Here is a 19,897-nt window from a genome sequence, read left to right as displayed (position 1 = left end):
TGGGGCCTACTCTCTTGCACGTTTGTGTTCTTGCTGCATTGATTCTAAATATGTATTTACTGGCTCAATGTGTTTGCCATCTTTCTACACATCCATGTGTATGTGTGTGTCTTGCTGTTTACTGTTTATCTCTCAGTAAAGACATACGGTGGAAATGATAGTGTGATCTGCTTGCGATCTGGGCCTTTGGTGTAGTTTCAGACTTGTGATTTTCTTTCAGGTTTTCTTAGTTTATACTTTCGCTCATGGGTGGGATATTGAACGTTCATCCCAACATTCTGCACCTGTGAAGGTAAATGGGCGTGGGGGTCATGATTGGTTGTCTTTTCTGACTCAGTTCTGATTAGTTTGAGCTTTTGAGGCTAGACCGATCTTTTAAAGTGCTAGTCCACCATTTTGAAAGTTACTTCCTTCCTCTGCATCTACTCTGTCTGTCTGAGGTGCACTGAGAGCCCATCTTTGCAGGAATATTTATGGAAGGTGAGTGTATGAAAAGCAATTTTAAACTTCACAAAGTTTCCTGGCGTGAGTGCTGTTTGTTTGCTCTGCCAGGAATTGAACACAGTGTTGAACTATTAAGCAGGTTCCTGCACTGGGCGCCTCTGGAGATTACAACCTTTCTCTGAGCACTGTGCAAGCTAGCAGTGTGAGTCACACAGGCATTTTCCATGTCCCTTGGATGTCTAAGTGAGCCCTGTTGTCAGTGCCAGAGAACAAGAGTCATACACTACATGTTTATTTTATTTATTTATTTATTTATTTATTTGTATATTTGTATAGCACACCAAACCCGTAGGCATCAGGGTGCTGTTACAGACATTTATAGGCATTCTTAGGTTACATTACATTATGTTGTCCTGAACTCTTAATGCTGTGTTCCCTTAAAGGGACAGTGTACATGTTCTTTGCACGTTGGAAGGAAACCAAACCAATTTATGATTGTCTTCATATGCTTAAATTAGTCTTCTTGAACCCGTGGTCTTTCTTACATTCCCATTATCCACGGGTGGTTTCAAGTGATGATCCCCTGACAAATGATATGGACTGATTGGGGGAGAACGGGTGATTCTCCCCATAATACACACAGATCAATCATCTGCTCCCTTGGAGAAGGACCCGGTCCCGTTGGCCAACACCAGAGTTAAGCAGGGTGCTTCGTCACAGAGACTACTTAGAACCCGAGAGATTCTCCTAAGCAATCCCATTTCGAACTCGCGGGATTCTTCTAAGAACCAGAGAGCCTATTAAGGAGTCCAGGTACATTGCTAATACCAGGAGAGCCTGCATGCAACCACAGACATGTACACCACTCCCTGTGCGGTCCAACTTTTAAGAGAATTTTGGATTATTAGTGGGTGCATGCAGACTGCTGATATAGTTGGGAAGGGGGATGTAGTGTTAGGAGTCTTGGTTTGGAAATACACCAGTTTGATAATGCGCAAGCAGGCAAACTCTGCTTTCTAGCAGATAGATGATGTCTCATGAGATTGTATGTCTTGTATTACAGCGCAGGGAGTGGTGATAATTTAAGTTAGAATTGTAGTACGAGGTAATAACTACGCAGCTACAACTTTATATTTATGTCATAATTTGAGATATCTGTCATTTCATTTGTTTTAGCCACCTGGTGACGATGTAGGATGATCAAAACATGTACATGTCGTGGCTGCTATTTATAATGTCGTCGTAAAATCAACATGAACATTGCAAAAAGCTGAAAAAGCAGAATCATGTGAAAGATTATTCAAAATTAAATAAAGAATCCTAAAATGTATTAAAGTAGTGTGAATTGAGTCTCATATCAAGGTGTTGTACCGAAGCAAATTTGTCTCCTAGATCGGTGGATCAGTCTGCTGTCTCATTAACATCTAAGCAACTAAACTAACTAGATAGCTCACACACAAACTGCATGAATGGATAGTGTCTTCTCATGGGCAAAGAGAATTGTCAGCAGCTCCAAGGAACTGTAGGTGATTCATGAAACCCTTCAAGGGCAGAGCTGATGTGCCATGCAATCTTTCAGATTGAGGCTGATGGAAATTAATCTAAAAACAATGTTCCTGGCACAGAATAAAAATGATCCAACTCTAGCAATATACCATAGTGTAGGTATAGTCTGAGTGGATAATATAGTATAGATAGGTGAAAGTATAGAGAGGTAAACGCATTCATTATGTCAGACTGCAATGACAAGCCTACTTGTGTGCCCCTTCCTCTTTCACCTCCATGTATTCATTCTGCTGGAAATCTTGCTATAAGGACATGGAGGATACCTTAATAATGAGTACTCACCCGCAGCACTCTCCTGATATGGACCCAATGAGTAATCTGCCTCCTGTTATTATATCTGCGTGGGCCTAACAGAATCCTTGCTTCTTGGTGCTCAGTGCCTCCTGAAGCTTTTCCTACAAGTGGAGACCTGATCCTCTTCTGGCCACCTTCCTCCTCTACCCAGCATCACTGCCACCGACCGGATCAGTGGATAACCAGTAGTCCTTTTCATGACCTCATTTGCCCAGAATCTCTCCCAAGTTCTGATGGTCTCTTGGTTCCCACAAGAGACTTTGATAATTTGTTGCCTAACTGTAAACTGTGCGCTACTTTAGCTATATAGCTGACTGTTATTTGAAAATGTAACCCTGCAGAATTACCTGGCTTCTTCCAGCAAAAGAACTCTGCTACAATCTGCTCCCATCTGTCAGCAAGATGCTGGGTATTACCCACCCTACTTAACTCACAACAAGCAGGCTTACGTCGTGGGAGGGGGCACCAAATCAGTCCTTGTCTTCCTGCTCATCGATCTATGTATGGTAACCGACATTGACTTTACCAATGCCCTCTTTCTCCCGGACACCTTGGCAGCTTTTGACACAGTTGAGCATCAGATCTTCCTAACCTATTTCTGGTATTCATGACTCAGGCGTGCATGTTTCCTTAAATGCAGATATCAATGTTGCATGTTGTGTTGCACGTTGTCCTTCTTGTCTGAGCATCTACCCATGATGTGTAAGTCCTCAGGGCTCTGATTGTGCCCCATCTTCTTCAATCTCAACCTTCACCCCCTTGCTAATACCATCTATTTTTTCAGATTACACCTTTACAGATCCTTCTGCATCTGGACAAACAAAATACTGTGACAGAGCTCTCCCTCTTGGGCCCTCACTTTTAGTTGTGGACACACGGATCAGATCAAACTGCTTGAAGCTTAACCTCTCCAAAAGTGAAATCCTGCTCCTAGGTGATAGCCCATGCAAAACTAAGAGGTGATGGCTGGAAGGTGATAGGCCCCCACCTCTGGAGTGAACTTCTCTGGCCCCCTGTCCTTGTAAACCAACTCTCTCCTGCTGACACCTTCAAAGGCTTAAGCTTAATCATTCATCAAAGGCTATCCCTCAAAGCCGAAGTCCAGAATTGGTGAACCACACCCTCACTTTGGCAGTAGTCGCTACCCTCCAGAAGAAGACAACTGTTATGCTCCTGCTGAAAAAAATCAAACCTGGACTGTTCTCCCCAGACAGCTAACCACACATTCCTTGCCAAGCTGGTTAACTACACCACCTGCTAACAATTTCAAGTCTATCTTGAGAACATTCCCTCTTTGAATTTTAGCAAACAGCTTCCATGCTGGGAGGAGCACCAAATCAATCCTGGTCTCCCTGATTCACAATCTCCCTATAGTAACTGAAGTTGGTGGTGCCAGCACCCTGGTTCTCCTGGAACTATTGTCAGCTTTTGACACAGTTGTCCATCAGATCCACCTAGACCTTTTCTAATCCACTGCATCGTTCTTCAAAGGCAGATCAGTATGTCATGTTCTCCTCATTATTTCAGCCTTGACCCATGCCATGTGGTGATCCTCAGGGCTCTGCCTTGTCCACTATTCTCTTTAATCTATATCTTCACCCCCTCTATAATACTATCTGCTCTTTTGGATTGAACATCTATAGGTCTTTCTGCGCTTGGATCAAAATTACTGTCACAGCTAGAAATTACTGTCACAGAGATCCGCCACTTTCTCCCAGTCTTCAAGTCACGAACACCTGGACAGGACCAAACCTGTTAAAACTTACCCCCTACAAAAGTGTAATCCTACTCATAGGCAACAGCCCCATCTTGGAGTGAACATATTTTTCCCCCTGTCCTTTGGAATTGTCCCTCACCTGCCAACACCTTCATTGACTTTCCTGTGTTATATGCTATCTACTTCTTGCCTATCCTTTGCTGTTCCGTTCTTGTGCCCTTGCACTCGTATGCTACCAGTTCCATTCAGTGCATAACAAGAACAAATAATTCAATTAAATAAATAGATCCCAGAATACATCCTCCCAGGGAAGGTTATAATGTATCAACCCAAAACAGGGAGAATGAGAAGATCATAATATTAGTGGAGACTGACTATACAATAGCATGGAAAGGCAAATTCAGGGAGATGCATATAACCCACCAGGTATGGTGGAAGCAGTCTCGCAGTCCCCAGATCACATGGGAAGGCTAGATTAAGCATTGTACCAAAGGATGGCGATGATGGATCCCATACTCTCATGAATGAACAGGAGAGATCACTCTGTCGCATCTACAATGGGATATTGATCCGACCCTACAAAGAAATGAATAACAGCCAGCAGTTGGTACCCCTTTCCAGATTGCACTCCCTTGGGTCGGGGAAGAGGACCTTGTCACATCCTTTAAGGGAAGTAGGGACACTGATTAGACCCTCTCAGGGACATGCCATCTGCAGGTGGGATGGATGATGGTCAGATGGGATGGAAGGCACATATAAGAGGGAAGGGAATGCTGAATAAATACATGCCCTTACACATTTTGCAGGACATGGATGGGAACATGTTCCACTGTAGTTCGAGGAATGTTAATCACATATTTTCAAGAATGTGCACAATAATTGATTCATTCCCTATTTATGAGGAGGTGGCATTTAGCTCACAATCTATTGGTAGAGCTAGAGGCCCCCCATGCCTTACACAAGGGAGATATATTGATTGAGATCTCACTCTTAGAGCAGGTTATGGATCATACCCAATCACATAATGGTAAATTGTAACAATATCCAGTCACTAGCTTCCCAACTCATTGGCCGTGGAATGACCACTCCATGAATGACAATAACTTTCACTCAGCTGTATATATCAACATCAAATCAGGTATCAAAAGAAACATATTTTAATAGATATACAAAATGTAAAAAACATGTATTGTAAAACACATGAAGAAATCACTAAAAGAAAAAGGCCTGCTACGGGTCATTCAAAGAATCAGCGTTTTTGAAGAAACATAAGAGGAATACACCAAATAAATCACATAAAGATGGTTATGACAGCCCCCGTAAATCAACATATAACCTTCTGCATTCAAAGGTGTGTGATATTAGTAACACTGGTGATTTAGGCAGTCATGAGTGGATTTCTATTCACTCATGACTGCCTAAATCACCAGTGTTACTATTCCAAGAGATAATGAGTGTGACATTAGAACCTGGGAGGTAGATTTCCTCAGTTTTGGAAGAGTTAAGCATCTGGAAGCATAGCCCCATCCTGAAACATATGGCAGCAAGATAGTCTGTGATGCAGGAGGACAGCTCCTGGACTAAGGGGCGGGGGGAAAACGTGTGTCATCAAAAAAGGGATGATAGAAGAACTCAATGGAGAAGATTGGCTTGCCAAAGGACTAGGTGTAGAGAGAGAATAATAGCAGACTATTGACAGACTGGACCCTTCAGGGAACCCAGTTGGTAGAGGTATAAGGAGAGGATGATTCACCTTTACAGGTGATAGAAAAGGAGGCACCAGATAGACCGGAGGCAATCCAAGCAAGGACAGTGCCCTGGAAGTTAGAGTAAGAGATAGCCCGGAACCTGGAAAGATGAGCCAACAGTATTAGAGGAGGCAGATAGATCAAGGGAGGTGGGGTATAGACAGGAGTGGTGAGCAGTAGTAAGGAAGCTGTAGGCATGGGCGAGTGCTGTTTCCATGGAATGATGGCTGTGACGTGTGGACTGAAGGGAGTCACTGTGTTCAGGTGTTTTCAGATAGGCAGTGATATTGTTCACAAGAATCTGCAGCTTTCCTTTTAGGGACTCAGTGACATTGACCTTCAGCCTCAGCGCACTTTACTCCTGGACTTCCCTCGCTTTTTGTTGTTGAGCACCACACACTCTAGGATGTAATATTAGTGAAGTGAGAGAGAAGGGATTAGTTTGGTAGTTGGCAGGGCTGTTGGGACTAGGCTGTTCCATTTGAGATGGGATCAAGTTTCAATTGCATTTGATTTTCCCTCTTCTTGAATTGTACAAAAGGCTGAAAATGAGGGTATGAGAGACACAAGAACAGTTGCCAGTGGCTATGAATAATTCAAAGCATTTCTATCCATCATTCTTCACTGTGACAAATGTAACCTATGTGGCATGTTTATGCCCAGTCATGTGCGTCTAGCTTGCTGTGTTTAGAGTTCCAACTTACAACTTATCAATGATTTCAAAACATGTCGGGGATACATTTGGTCTCATGGAGAAGGGATGTTGCACAGCACATCAGACCAAACAGCCCATTTAGGAGTGGTACAAAGACTGGTAGGCATGTGGTTTCCCCCGTCTCTAATAATACATCAAGCTGAAAAATGATGGAATGATAGGATACCAGGTGCAATTGCTAGTAGTGATTCTTAAATGAAAGCTTTTATCAGGTTTCTTTTAGGAAAAGTCACCTTAAATTGCATGTAAAATGAAAGATCTGAGACCCATGCTGGCCCAAGCCTGGTTCACATATGTTGTTTCCCTTCTGTAGTGGTACAGCAGACTTGATAATAATGAAATAAAAGCCAAGCACAGAGCTATTGACAGTGATCTCGAGTTGCTAGGTTGCTCTTGGTGGCAAGGGTATGTCTACACATGGGTCTTCAGCTTGCTATACCTATTGCCCTTTTCTAAACTGGCAACTCCCAATGTGTCTCTGTTGTTGCTTGTGGTTGTGTACAAAAGGGATGTGGTCTAGCAGATTTGACTTGGCTGCCTCTTTTGGTATGGGACCAGTCCTGAGTTGCATGTAATTGTACAGTTGGCTGACAAAAGGTAGAATGTAAAGCTGCCCAAAGCAATTGGCAGTTGTTAGGAATAATTGTAAGCTTTTCCGCCCATCACTCTTCAGTGATGCAATGTAAGGGATATATGGGAGAGGGCGCAGATAGGGGGAGATGGAAGGTTTATCAGACCATCACAAATTGAAGGGAAATAGCATTCAAGGGAAGATGGAGTGCACAGTCCATTAAAAAGCTGAGAAATGCAGCATGCTTTCACAGGAACACACAAGAGATAAAGCACAATGTAGATCTAGATGGAAGAGTGCATGTACCATTTTAAGGTAGAAAATGTAGGGTCTCACCCAGCATTACAAAAAAAAATTAAAAAGTAGAAAAAGTTAAAAGTTAATTTAGTTTTTCGGTGAAATGGATTCTGTGAAATCTCCATTAGGTAAAATATTTTCAAAGAAATCACATACCTCTGACAAATGGAGCACCTAATCCAGGAAAAGATAAAGTATTGAGCACACTCTCCTTGTTACAGATAGGAGATGATTAAACTGGGAAGGGAGGCTCCGGCCACAACATCTTGACTTGTCAGTTTGTGAACACTCCTTTCTTTTCTTGTGAACACAATCCCACACTCTTTTGTAGTGTAGTAGTAAGGATTGGCAATAGTTTTTTTTTTTTTAGTACAGGCCCTTTCTATTTGAATAGACACCACTAGGACTGTGTTATTATTATTTGATGGTCATAGCTTGCTTCCATCTTAGAGTTAGGTGTAACTTAGGCGTTTATATCACCCATGTTAACAGTTTAATAAACACCCTTGAACTGTGATCACTTGTGTCTGTCTTGCTTTGATACCATGCCTTCCTTACAATATGCACTAAACATTTTAGGAGGGATGTAATGGAGACATCGCTTGGTGATAACGAGTTACTGCTGGATGTTTGTGATGCATTACAAAATTTGGTCAGTGGTTCCACCATGTTAGCTATCTTTGTCTTGATCATTTTGGCTGGGATTAGATCAGATTGTTCAGTGGAGGCATTTAGTTTCATAGTGAAATGAATCAGCTCTTCAATTATAATAGAGTGGAATTTTATAAGCGTAGGTGGATGGCCCTGGTTTATGGTGGCTGCTCCATCTGATCATTCCTGGTGGTCTAGGTTGGCTTGAATTTTGAAAATTTCATCCTGAAAGGCTTTAGCAAGACATTTGGATAGTTCCTACGGTTAAAACTAGTTTGTTGTGAGTAGGTTATTGCACTGTACATTTGGAATACCGATTTCGCCTTGCATTGTGCAGAAAAAAACAGCTTTGATACTATAGTCTTTTATGCATTGGGACAATGGTCCTATTGTAGCCACTGCTAGGAATTTTACATGCCAGTTTATCATTAGGTGACTTTGATTTCCTCCATGCATGTTCAAGATTGTGGCCGGTCTTCTCAAGAGAGGCCAGTTTATCATTGAACTATTTGTTGATGATTTTGGTTATGCTATACTTCCATGTCATTGGTTATTTCATAGTTTAACGCAAATATATTTTCTCTGTTCTATGCGCTCCATTCCTAATTTGTCTAAGCTCTCTGTTCTATGCGCTCCATTCCTAATTTGTCTAAGCATATGTACACCTTTCTCTGTGCCTTCTTTTTGAGTAGCCACCTGTCGTATCCTTGCATTTCCCATAACGTTTTCTGAAATATCTACAGCGACTCCCTTTGTTTTCGGTTTGCCCTATTTTAGAGACTTGCGTGGGGGTTGGAGGGGAAGAGTTGGGGGATAATCACAATATAACACCCCAACCATTGGTTTGCAGATGGAGGCAAATCAAAATGTTTTCTTGTAGTACGTTTGAGCTCCCTGACAACATTGCAGTCCAAGCTCAAATGTTTAATTTCCCTGACGTGGCAGGGATGCAGGAATCCTAGAGCTTTCAATGTGGCAATGTGGGAGAAGGCCAACCAGTCCTGTTTCCTTCCCGTTTGGTCTCTGCGACCTGTTGGTTTGTCTGCCGTCCCATTTTATTTGGAATTCTGGGACTTGTAGTTTTACTACATTTCAAATGAGAACAATAAAACTACAAGTCCCAAGATCCAAGGGGGGGAAAACAGGACTTGATGCCCTTCACACACTCATTGCCTCTTGAAACTTTAAAGCTTTGGAATCACAAGTCTACAATGTAGCAAAATAACGAGATAAAGGGCATGATTCGCCACACGTTTTTAAGTTTTGGAAATTAGGTGGCACTTCAAGCGTTGCCTATAGGCCCTAACTATAGAAGTGGAACTGGGAGAGGGATGTGAGAGGGGACACGCATGCTGCCGATTTTGAATTTTGTATCCACCTATTCCCCACTCATGGTTATGCTAGTCCCTATGAACATTCCCACCCACTACCTGTCCTCCCCATATAAAACACCCTTTCCCACGGGATCGCTTTGACCTAGTTCTGTGCTTTTAAGGGGAATGACGTATTTGCAACTATAAACCAGATCCTGGTGTATTAAAATGTAATCTGTGCCTTCAAGCTCTTGATTTATACTCAACATGTGTGTCCTTGCCTATGTTCCTTGCACTGAATTCCTGTTAATAACAAACTTTGGCAAAGCCAATAGTTTTGGATCTTAACATTAGATAGGCATTTGCCAGGTACTGTCATAATATACTGAGTAGTGAATACCGTTTGCCAACTGTTCCCATCTTTGTTATGGACAGATCGTACCAATATGGCAGGGCAAGGAAAATGCCTTTCCAATGGCTATGCAAAAGCCAAAACTGTTGGCTTTGCCCAATGCTTGCTTTAAAGGCCGGCCAGATGCAGATTAAATAGTTCAGGAATAATCTGGGCCCTTGGGCCAGATTCAATTTTATAGAGGGAAGATATGAATCACACTAATACAGGGAGAGATGGAGCACCCGGCCACAGGGCAATGCGGAGATACAGTGCACCATCCAGAAATAGATGTGAGAATGGTTCCTATCTATCGCTGGAGAGTAGGCCCCACCCCATCCAGGGATGCACAGGATTAGAACGGAATTAAATGTGCATCTGGAGATTATTTATAAAATGGAAAATGTCATTGGGTGGATAAGCAGTAGAGGCCTCTAGAGATGACCAATAGAAATAGAAACATACCGGGAAGTGATTTGTGTGTGCCTTTATTATCAAAGCAAGAGGCAGAAACCCCATCTTTAACATGTGATTTCTCTTCAAAGATTGAACGGTTGGAGAACTTGAAAAAGAAGACATACCGATTCTACGATAACCTAAAGAAGAGGTTCATTAATGACCGGCAAAAGAGGAGTGTGCGCTGGGAGAAAGAGCATGACACCTTCATGAAGTCTTTGGGGAAAGAACAGAGCATCTTCAAGAAGAAGGCTTTGGAGAAGGAGAAGAAAGCTAAGGCGTTGGCCTCTGGTTGGGGTGCAATGGCCCACACCTTCCAAGCAGCGGTCCATACAAATATCACACCTGCAGACGGTTCACCGAAGTAGCAGTGGCGCTGAACCCGATGCATAGGCGTTCTTATCAAGATCCGACTTCCGGCTCATTGCTTTCCTTGCCTCTGTCCTCTCTGACGCATTCCAGCACTTTCAGTCATGTGTTAGGCTTCTAGCCAGAGTGATGAGAAAAAGCAAACTTCTAGAACAATCGCACTGTAAAGTGGCCCATTTCACAGTGAGTAACAGGGACTGTCCCAGCACTGAAGAGCTTAATGTGTTCTTACAACATATAAAATGACAGTATTATACCTCATGTGTGGGAAATTCAATTTTTTTGTGTTTTTTCATTATTCATAATCAGCCGATTTGAATTTTTCTCCACTTGCCTGTCACTATCCCTATCCTTCATGCACTCTCCGTGAATGAGACAAATACGTGAGTGAGTGAGGTCGAATGAAGGCGAGTGTTGCATATAAAGATTACGTTTTCTTTCATTGTCTGTCATTCACCTCCTTTAATCCCTCTGGAAATGAGACATGGCGCATCATCAGCGCTGAGCATGCATTTGACATGTTCCCAAAGGTGAACTGGGAAGGTCTGCTCCTCACCCCCGCCATTGCCATATGGTCTTGGAAGCCAGACATACGCAGAGCAATAGAGGTTCGAATCCCGAATCTGCGCTTAGAAACCGAACTCAGGTACTGTATTAAGCGCGTTATAAAAAAAAAAATAATGATATGGTTTTCAAGAGACAGAAATGTCCCCCCCTCCCCCATATTGACCCACGCACATGATAAGGTGAGTGACAAGGGATTAAGAGAGGAAAAAGATTTGAAAGACATAAGGGGGTTCCCAACCTAAGCAGAACCCTTGCTACTACTCGACCTGAACCAAAAACGTATCATGGGGCCTCATTATGAGTCCGGCGGTAGCCGTGCCGGTAAAAACGACACGGCTGCCGCCAAAGTCATATTTTTTCCGGTGCCTGACAATGGGCAATTACCGGGGCATTACAGCCCCGGCGGACCCGGTAATTACCCATTGCCGGGCGCCAGAAAAATGACTCTCCATTCCAATGCGAATGGGGAGGATGGTAGCACCGGCACCATTCAGAAAGGTGCTACTGTCAACGCCTGCATACGGGTGCCGTCCCACCCGCCAGGTCGGTCCTGGCAGGCGGAATGGCACTCGCCAGCAGAACTCGTAGTTTGCCGGTCCAGAAACAACAGAACCGGCAAGCTTACCGGTACTGTTGTTTCCGGACAGGCAAGCTTGTAATGAGGCCCATAGAATCCTATGTTCCTAGCGATAAGGTGTGTGCCACACTGTGCAGATGACAGCCTACTCACTGCAGAATCCTTGAGAAATATGCTGGTACCTACAGCACCACAGGGATTTCTGCAACTACCACAGTGCAGGACGCAGGGGTTGGGTGAAAGCAGTTTACGGCACTTGTAAGCCTGTGCCATGAAATTGCAAGTGGTGTGCAGGAGGAGATAAAGATCGAGCTAGTGGCATAACACAAAATGAATAATTACACCTGTAAAATGTGATGAGGGCCCTCCCCCGAGATTCTCCCACCAACAGACATAAAGGACCTTCGGCAAATCTAGACTCCCTCATTAGTGGGGGATCCCTGAGCTGCAGGGCATCCATTATGTTCGTTTTCCAGTGAACATGACATTCTGTGTGATGCACAATGTGGGTTCTAGTAAGTATCATATTGAAGTTGTGACATCCTGCATTACTCTTATCCCTTTATCTAAGGCCACCCACACATCTAAAGACAGCATTTTAGACTAGTTTTAGGCCAATTAGTCGGATTCTAAAAGGCCCAAGAACAGAGATGCGAAGTGCCTGCTTTTAATGGGTTCAGAGGGGAAAAGGGGCAAACATTTCAGTTTTTACAGTAAATTTAACTTGTCAAAATATGGACCTGTATTTCTTCTGATGATAATAATATTGGGTATTTACACCTTACTATGAATTCCTTCAGCTTCTAAGCACTGCTTAGTACTTATTGTACTTAACGCATAATTATGTACTTTGCAGCTCCACAGCAGACCAAGAAGAGACAGTAAGACCCTTTATTGCCAGATCCAGAGCGCAGAAGTTACACAATCTCACCAGAGTGAGCCTTGGCCAACTGACCAAGGAACAGCCAGAGCTCACAATTTAGAACCTGGAGAAGAAGCCACAGTGATGTATGTTCAGTAATAGCCAGTTACTGCACAGGTAGGGCCCCGGACTAAGATACAACACCTCTCCCTCTTTTCATATCCACACACGGCAGGAGAAGAAAGATTAGAGGAAACACAAAGGAAGCCGTGGGGGAAAACAAAGGTATTGCACAAGTTGGAGGCGGGTGCTTTACGCTACTCCCCCCATAGCCATCGACCCGAGAGCATCCTGGCTTCGGTGAACCATCCGTGTGCATTGGTTGAGACATCCCCAGGTTTGCAATATTCACTACCACAACTATCTCCATATTCCAAGTGTGGCCATTACCAACTAACACAGTATTTCCTCTAACAGCACACACTTGCAGGGAGTTGGAGAAATTCCTTATCTTCCCAAAGACTACGGAAGCTTGTTTTTGACCCAATCTCCTACGTGCATTGGCTGTGAACAACTGCTTACCTCCAGTCATGGTTGACCCCATTGGTAGATGCTTCAGACCGACTTGCTTATGCATGGCCTGAGGTCCACCACTTGGGTCCCTGTGGAAAAGCCACCACATATGGGGCTTGTTACCCACTTCACCCCCACAAACATTAAAAAGGCTACACTTGTGACTGAGGTTTGCACAGATGTACAGCTCCACACAATTTCCTGTACTGCTGTTGTAACGCTCACCTGATTCTCGCAGAGGCGCCGGTCTTGACTGGGCGACTACCGTATCTTCAAAGGTGATGTGTAGCACCCGGTTGGCTCTTTGGGCTGGACCTCTGTGCACTGTATGCCTGACGTGTAGAGTAAGATGTCTGCAGATAGAAAATATGGGGTTAATGAACTTGGGTTATTGGGGTGTCCCTATCTCTTTCCTCTTCTCCTCTCCTGTAGACCCCCAAAGGTTAACGCTCTCACCTTAGGTAAGTGAATGCCGAGCTCTCCATCTGCCTCGGGGCAGGGTGCTGTAACCAGTTTCTTCACTGGATAGGTAGCGCAGGCCTCTTGACTTCAGAGGACTGCTGTCCGTCGTTTACTGCACGAACGGTAAGTTTCGAGTCATTCAAATGTCTTTAAAGTCTTTAGTAATGATGTCTTTTGTTTTGCAGGGTTCCGGCGATGGCGGATGACGGGCTGAAGTGAGTTGAAGATGGAGCCCGTGTGATGAATAGAAGCGCCTGGAAGCACGTAAGTAAGCGCTTGTTGCCTGCTTCACTATGCGCTCTAACTGTCTTTTTATTTTGCAGGTACGAGTTCGGAGCGGCTGCAGGGTGCCGGAATACCCACTGGATTAGATGTGGAAAGGAGTAATGGCACGTGAGTATTAAAGTTCCCCAATGTCTTTAAACGCACCTTGTTTTGTCTTTCAGATGCGGGATGCAGCGCCGAAGGCCTCCGGAGCGTGCGAAGAGTTGGTAAACTTTTGTCTTTCAGATGCCGGAATGCAGTGTGAAGACCTCCGGAGCGCACGAAGAGTAGGTAAGCCTTTGCCTTTCAGATGCCGGAATGCTAACCTGTTCTTTCTTGTCTTTATAGGTGTTGCTGAAGACTAGATTCAGGATGGTAAGCCTTTGCCTTTCAGATGCCGGAATGCTAACCTGTTCTTTCTTGTCTTTATAGGTGTTGCTGAAGACTGGATTCAGGATGGTAAGCCTTTTTCCTTAGGCCCAGGACCGGATGCAGAAGACACGATGAGCGTTCTGCTGCAGAGGTTGCAGAATAACGCAAAGCAAGATTCATCCACCGGGTGTGGTTTAAATAGCCTCCTGTAGTGCTTAGGTGTCTCCTTCCACAGCCACGCCTAAGTAAGAAAAGAGTTCCTGGTAAGAAAAGAGTTCCTGCCTTCCAGAAGAGTTCCAGTGTTCTGAATCTAGGGAGTGGCTCCAGCCCCACCCAACAGGAAAAGTAGTTCCAAACAGAAGAGGATCAGAGGCTCAACTGGCAGGCAAGTAAGCAGCATGGTCTGCTGAAGGTAAGTCCACCCAAGCATTATGAGCCCGGCGCTTCCAGCGCTGGGACTGGGCATATTTATGAGCCTGGTGCCACTGGCGCCAGGACTGGGTCCAAAAGGTCCCAATTGGGACTGGTTGGCACTCAGAACCTGGGTTATGGATCTGCTTCCAAGGGAGTTGGGAAAACCCTGACCTTTTGGAAGCAGAGATCATGACAGTACCCCCCCTCAAGGCCCCTCCCAAGCCGGGCTTCTCCGGGGGTTTTGGCTTGTCAGGAAATGTTCGGTGAAATCTTTTGATTAGGCGAGGAGCGTGGACATATTCAGCAGGTTCCCAGGATCTCTCTTGGGGGCCGTAGCCTTTCCAGTCAATTAGGTAGAATAGTTTAGATTTGGAGATCTTGGAGTCCAGAATGCTTTTGACTTCAAACTCGAGTTCTCCATCCACTAGGATAGGTTTTGGAGATTTGGTTAGTCGGGTTTGAGGTTGCACGGGTTTTAATAGAGAGACGTGGAAGACCGGATGTATCTTCATGTGCGGGGGCAAGTCCAACTTGACCGCTACTGGGTTTACTATGGTAGTGATGGAATAGGGACCAAGGTATCTTGGGTTGAATGTGCGTGGCCCTTTTAGAGATAGATATTTGGTGGATAACCAGACTTGATCCCCTACTTGATAGTGAGGGGCTTCCTTCCGATGTTGATCTGCTCCTTTCTTGTATTGTTCTTTAGCCCTTTGAAGGTGAGAAACAGCTTCCTTAAAGGCTTGGGTGATTGTAGAATGCAGGTAGTCTACTGCTGGTGTTTCAAGATCTTGGAGGGGATCCAACTCCGAGGTTCGAGGGTGACTGCCGTACAAAAGAAAAAACGGGGTTTTCCCAGTTCCCGAATGGACAGAGTTATTGTAGGCATACTCGGCTATCCAAAGGATATCTTTCCAAGTTTTTTCAGTTTGTTGCAGCATGCACCGTAAATACTGTTCCAGAGTTTGATTGGTCCTCTCGGTTTGTCCGTCGGTCTGAGGGTGGTGACTGGTCGATAGTCTCACATCAATTTGAGCCGACCGACAGCAACTTCGCCAAAAATGAGAAATAAATTGACTACCTCGATCCGAAATTAGAACCGAAGGAAAACCGTGCAGTCGGACGATTTTTTCGAGGAATTCTCGGGCCAGAGTTGCTGCTGTTGGCAAGCCTTTGAGCGGAATGAAATGCGCCATCTTGGAGAATAAGTCCACGATTACTAGAATCGTATTGTATCCGGAGCATGGAGGTAGATCGGTGATGAAGTCCATAGAAAGCGTATGCCAAGGGCGAGGTGGGATGTCAATAGGGCGTAAGAGGCCTGCTGGTCTTTCCTTTTGACTCTTGTTTTGGGCGCATACTCCACAGGACATTATAAAGTCTCTGATATCTTTTTTCCAAGACGGCCACCAGAAGTAGCGCTTGATCTTTTCTGAGGTCTTGGCTATACCGGGATGACCTTCCATTAAAGAGTCGTGATAACAAGAGATTACCTTTTTCTGTAAATCTGTGCTGGGTAGGTATAATCGTTCTTGGAAATACAATAAGTTGTCCTTTACTGCAAAGTCCTTTCCCTGCAGATGCCAATTCTGTATGTCTGCTGGAGTTACAAGTTGCCTGGCTTTATCCTTAACTTCCTCTATGGATTCTGTGGCGATTACACCCAGAATTCTTTGTTCGGGAATGATTGGTACAGGTTTAGGGTTGACCAAGTGTTCTTCCACTCCCATCCGAGAAAGGGCATCGGCTTTACCGTTCTTTGTACCAGGTCGATAGGTAATTATGAAGTCAAACTCGGCAAAGAATAATGCCCAACGGAGTTGTCTAGAGGATTGGGCTTTTGCGGTCTTCAAATATTGCAGGTTTCGGTGATCCGTAATCACAGTAACGGTGTGTCGGGCCCCCAGCAGATAATGCCGCCAAGCCTTAAAGGCAGACTTGATAGCCAGAAGTTCCTTGTCAGTAATCGTGTAATTGATTTCAGGAGGCGAGAATTTGCGGGACCAAAATGCCACGGGATGCAACTGATTGGTTACCGGGTCCTTTTGTGATAGAACTGCCCCCATGGCAAGGCTTGAAGCATCAGTTTCCACGATGTAGGGGAGTTCGGGGCGAGGGTGTTTTAAGATTGGTGCAGAGATAAATTTAGTCTTCAAATCCTGGAAAGCTTGTTCCGCCTCGGTAGACCATTCAAAACGTTTGTTTTTCTTTAACAAGGCAGTGATGGGCTGGACTATTCGAGAGAATTCGGGGATAAACCTGCGGTAAAAGTTAGCGAAGCCTAACATGCTTTGCACACCTTTTACGGAGGATGGTGATGGCCATTTGAGAACTGCATCGAACCTTCTTTGAATCCATACGCACTCCGCCAGGTGATAATATGAATCCCAAGAATTCAACTTCAGTCACGTTGAAAACACATTTTTCCAACTTAGCGAAAAGTTTGTGTTGACGCAATCTTTCGAGGACCATTTTCACGTGTTTCCGATGTTCAGATTCCGATGAAGAATAAACGAGGATGTCGTCAATGTAAACAACAACACATACATCTATGAGCTCTCTGAGGACATCGTTCATAAAATATTGAAAGGCGGCCGGGGCATTGCAAAGTCCAAAGGGCATGACCTGATATTCAAATAGCCCATACTTGGTGCGGAAGGCCGTCTTCCATTCATCGCCCTCTTTTACTCGTACCAAGTGGTAAGCTCCTCTAAGATCCAGCTTTGTATATATGCATGCTTTTCTGACTTGGTCCAGGAGTTCAGGGATCAAAGGTAACGGATATCTATTCTTAACGGTGATCTGGTTCAGGGAGCGATAATCGATACAAGTTCTAAGGTCTCCTTCCTTTTTTGGAACGAAGAACAAAGCTGAAGAAGCAGGGGACTTGGAAGGACGAATAAACCCATTTGCCAGGTATTGATCCAGGTATTGTCGAAGGTGAAGGTTCTCAGGCTCGGTGAGGGCATAAATTCTACTACAAGGAGGAGTAGATCCAGGTATCAGGTCTATCTGGCAATCATAAGACCTATGAGGAGGTAGAGAGTTAGCCTGATCCTTCCGGAAAACATCTTGGTATTCTAGGTATTCGGGAGGTAACTGGGGAGTCTCTGAAGAAATTGCAGCCAGTGCAACACCAGGTGGAAGGTGACAAGTAGAGACACATTCTGGAAACTGGACCGTTCTTGCTCGCCAATCGATCAGAGGATTGTGTTTCTCCAACCAAGGTATTCCTAGAATAATCTGAAACTGAGGGGCCTTGATCACATCGAACACGATCTTCTCATGGTGTCCATCTTGACTTACTAGCGTCACCTCTTGAGTGGTATGCGTTACTGGCCCGGAGGCTATCTCCGTACCATCCACCGTAGTAATGACGTCCTTTACAGCCTTGGGACAAAGAGTTAGATTCATCCTCAAAACCATTTCATGATCCACATAATTGCCGATGGCACCGCTGTCGACGTAAGCTTCAATTGCATGTAATCGATATGGATTATCAGGACTAATGAGGACCATAGGTATCACGAAATGCGAGGTCACGGAACTGGTTTTCACGCTCGGCAAGAGGACCTCTATTCTTGTCGGGCGAGGTCGTTTCCCTGCTCAGAGTTTGTAACTTTGGTAACTGCAGCTCCTACTGCCTTCTTGGCAGGTTTCACCGGACAGTCTCGAAGAAAGTGCCCTGAGTTTCCGCAATATAGGCATAATTGCAACTGTTTCCTCCTTTCCCGCTCCCTTTGTGTTAGAGGACCTTTCAGACCCCCTATTTGCATGGGTTCCCCGGAGTCTACTCCTTTGGAAGGAGTTGGCGGTTTGGAAAATACTCGAGCATCAAACTTTGAACGATCGGCCTTCCTGTTCTGCAGCCTGTGATCTATTTGAACGACCAAGTCTATATAATCCGAACAGTCTTGTGGGGGGATTCACTACTTGGGCTAAAACGTCTTTGAGCTCTCCACGTAGACCTCTATAAAACAGCGTAATCCTTTTGTCCTCAGGCCATTGAGTTTCCACTATTAGTCTATTGAAAGATGCAATATAAGCCAAAAGGTCTTGATTACCCTGTCGCAACGAAAGAAGCTCATTGTCCAAGGCCTGCCCCTGTGAATGTCTTGCGAACAGTTTTTCCATACTAAGCTGAAAGGCTTGAAAATCATGGAGAACCGGATCATCTTGATTAACTAGAGGGATCGACCAGTCTGCCGCATTGCCACTAAGGTACGAAAGTACAAAAGCTACTTTTGCTTGATCAGTTGGAAAGGCTGCTGGCCGGCATAAGAAGTGCAACCGGCACTGATTGATAAATACTGCAAACCTCTTTGGGTCACCAAAAAATCCTTCGGGCGGAGCCAGAGGTACATTCCCAGGTAGGTTGATCTGCACTGGATTCATAGAGGATGTTGAAGGAAGATTTGCCCCTGATGCGGGTAACGGGGTCTGTCCGGCTTGTGACTGTAGCACTTGTCTAGCAAGATTGTCTGTTCTCTCCTTGGAAATAATTAGTTCCCTTCTTAGAGCATTCGTTTCCTGACGAGCTGCATGCACTTCTGCCCTTAGTTCCCCAAGTAACCGGGCTAGGGGGTCAGTATCCGAGGTTTCCATAGCGCCTGGGCGAGAGTTTTGCGGTTGGCTTTGCGTTCTGTAACGCTCACCTGATTCTCGCAGAGGCGCCGGTCTTGACTGGGCGACTACCGTATCTTCAAAGGTGATGTGTAGCACCCGGTTGGCTCTTTGGGCTGGACCTCTGTGCACTGTATGCCTGACGTGTAGAGTAAGATGTCTGCAGATAGAAAATATGGGGTTAATGAACTGGGGTTATTGGGGTGTCCCTATCTCTTTCCTCTTCTCCTCTCCTGTAGACCCCCAAAGGTTAACGCTCTCACCTTAGGCAAGTGAATGCCGAGCTCTCCATCTGCCTCGGGGCAGGGTGCTGTAACCAGTTTCTTCACTGGATAGGTAGCGCAGGCCTCTTGACTTCAGAGGACTGCTGTCCGTCGTTTACTGCACGAACGGTAAGTTTCGAGTCATTCAAATGTCTTTAAAGTCTTTAGTAATGATGTCTCTTGTTTTGCAGGGTTCCGGCGATGGCGGATGACGGGCTGAAGTGAGTTGAAGATGGAGCCCGTGTGATGAATAGAAGCGCCTGGAAGCACGTAAGTAAGCGCTTGTTGCCTGCTTCACTATGCGCTCTAACTGTCTTTTTATTTTGCAGGTACGAGTTCGGAGCGGCTGCAGGGTGCCGGAATACCCACTGGATTAGATGTGGAAAGG

The 19,897-nt window shown here is 44.9% G+C and overlaps 1 protein-coding gene across 1 annotated transcript in view; it reads left to right on the top strand.

Moving 5' to 3' along the window:
* Positions 1-10,809, top strand: part of LOC138493301 (uncharacterized protein C5orf52-like) — a 120,375-nt gene extending 109,566 nt beyond the window's left edge. The window contains exon 3 of the mRNA XM_069620395.1: positions 10,253-10,809. Coding sequence (XP_069476496.1) covers positions 10,253-10,531 — 279 coding nt within the window. The 3' untranslated portion in view covers positions 10,532-10,809. The remainder of the gene's footprint in view (positions 1-10,252) is intronic.
* Positions 10,810-19,897: the final 9,088 nt, after the last annotated feature.

Source organism: Ambystoma mexicanum, chromosome 10 (genome assembly GCF_040938575.1).
Source record: "Ambystoma mexicanum isolate Mex_15411 chromosome 10, UKY_AmexF1_1, whole genome shotgun sequence".
Classification (NCBI taxonomy): domain Eukaryota; kingdom Metazoa; phylum Chordata; class Amphibia; order Caudata; family Ambystomatidae; genus Ambystoma; species Ambystoma mexicanum.
Note: the sequence above shows the minus strand (reverse complement) of the source record. Positions and strands in the feature narration are given on the sequence as shown.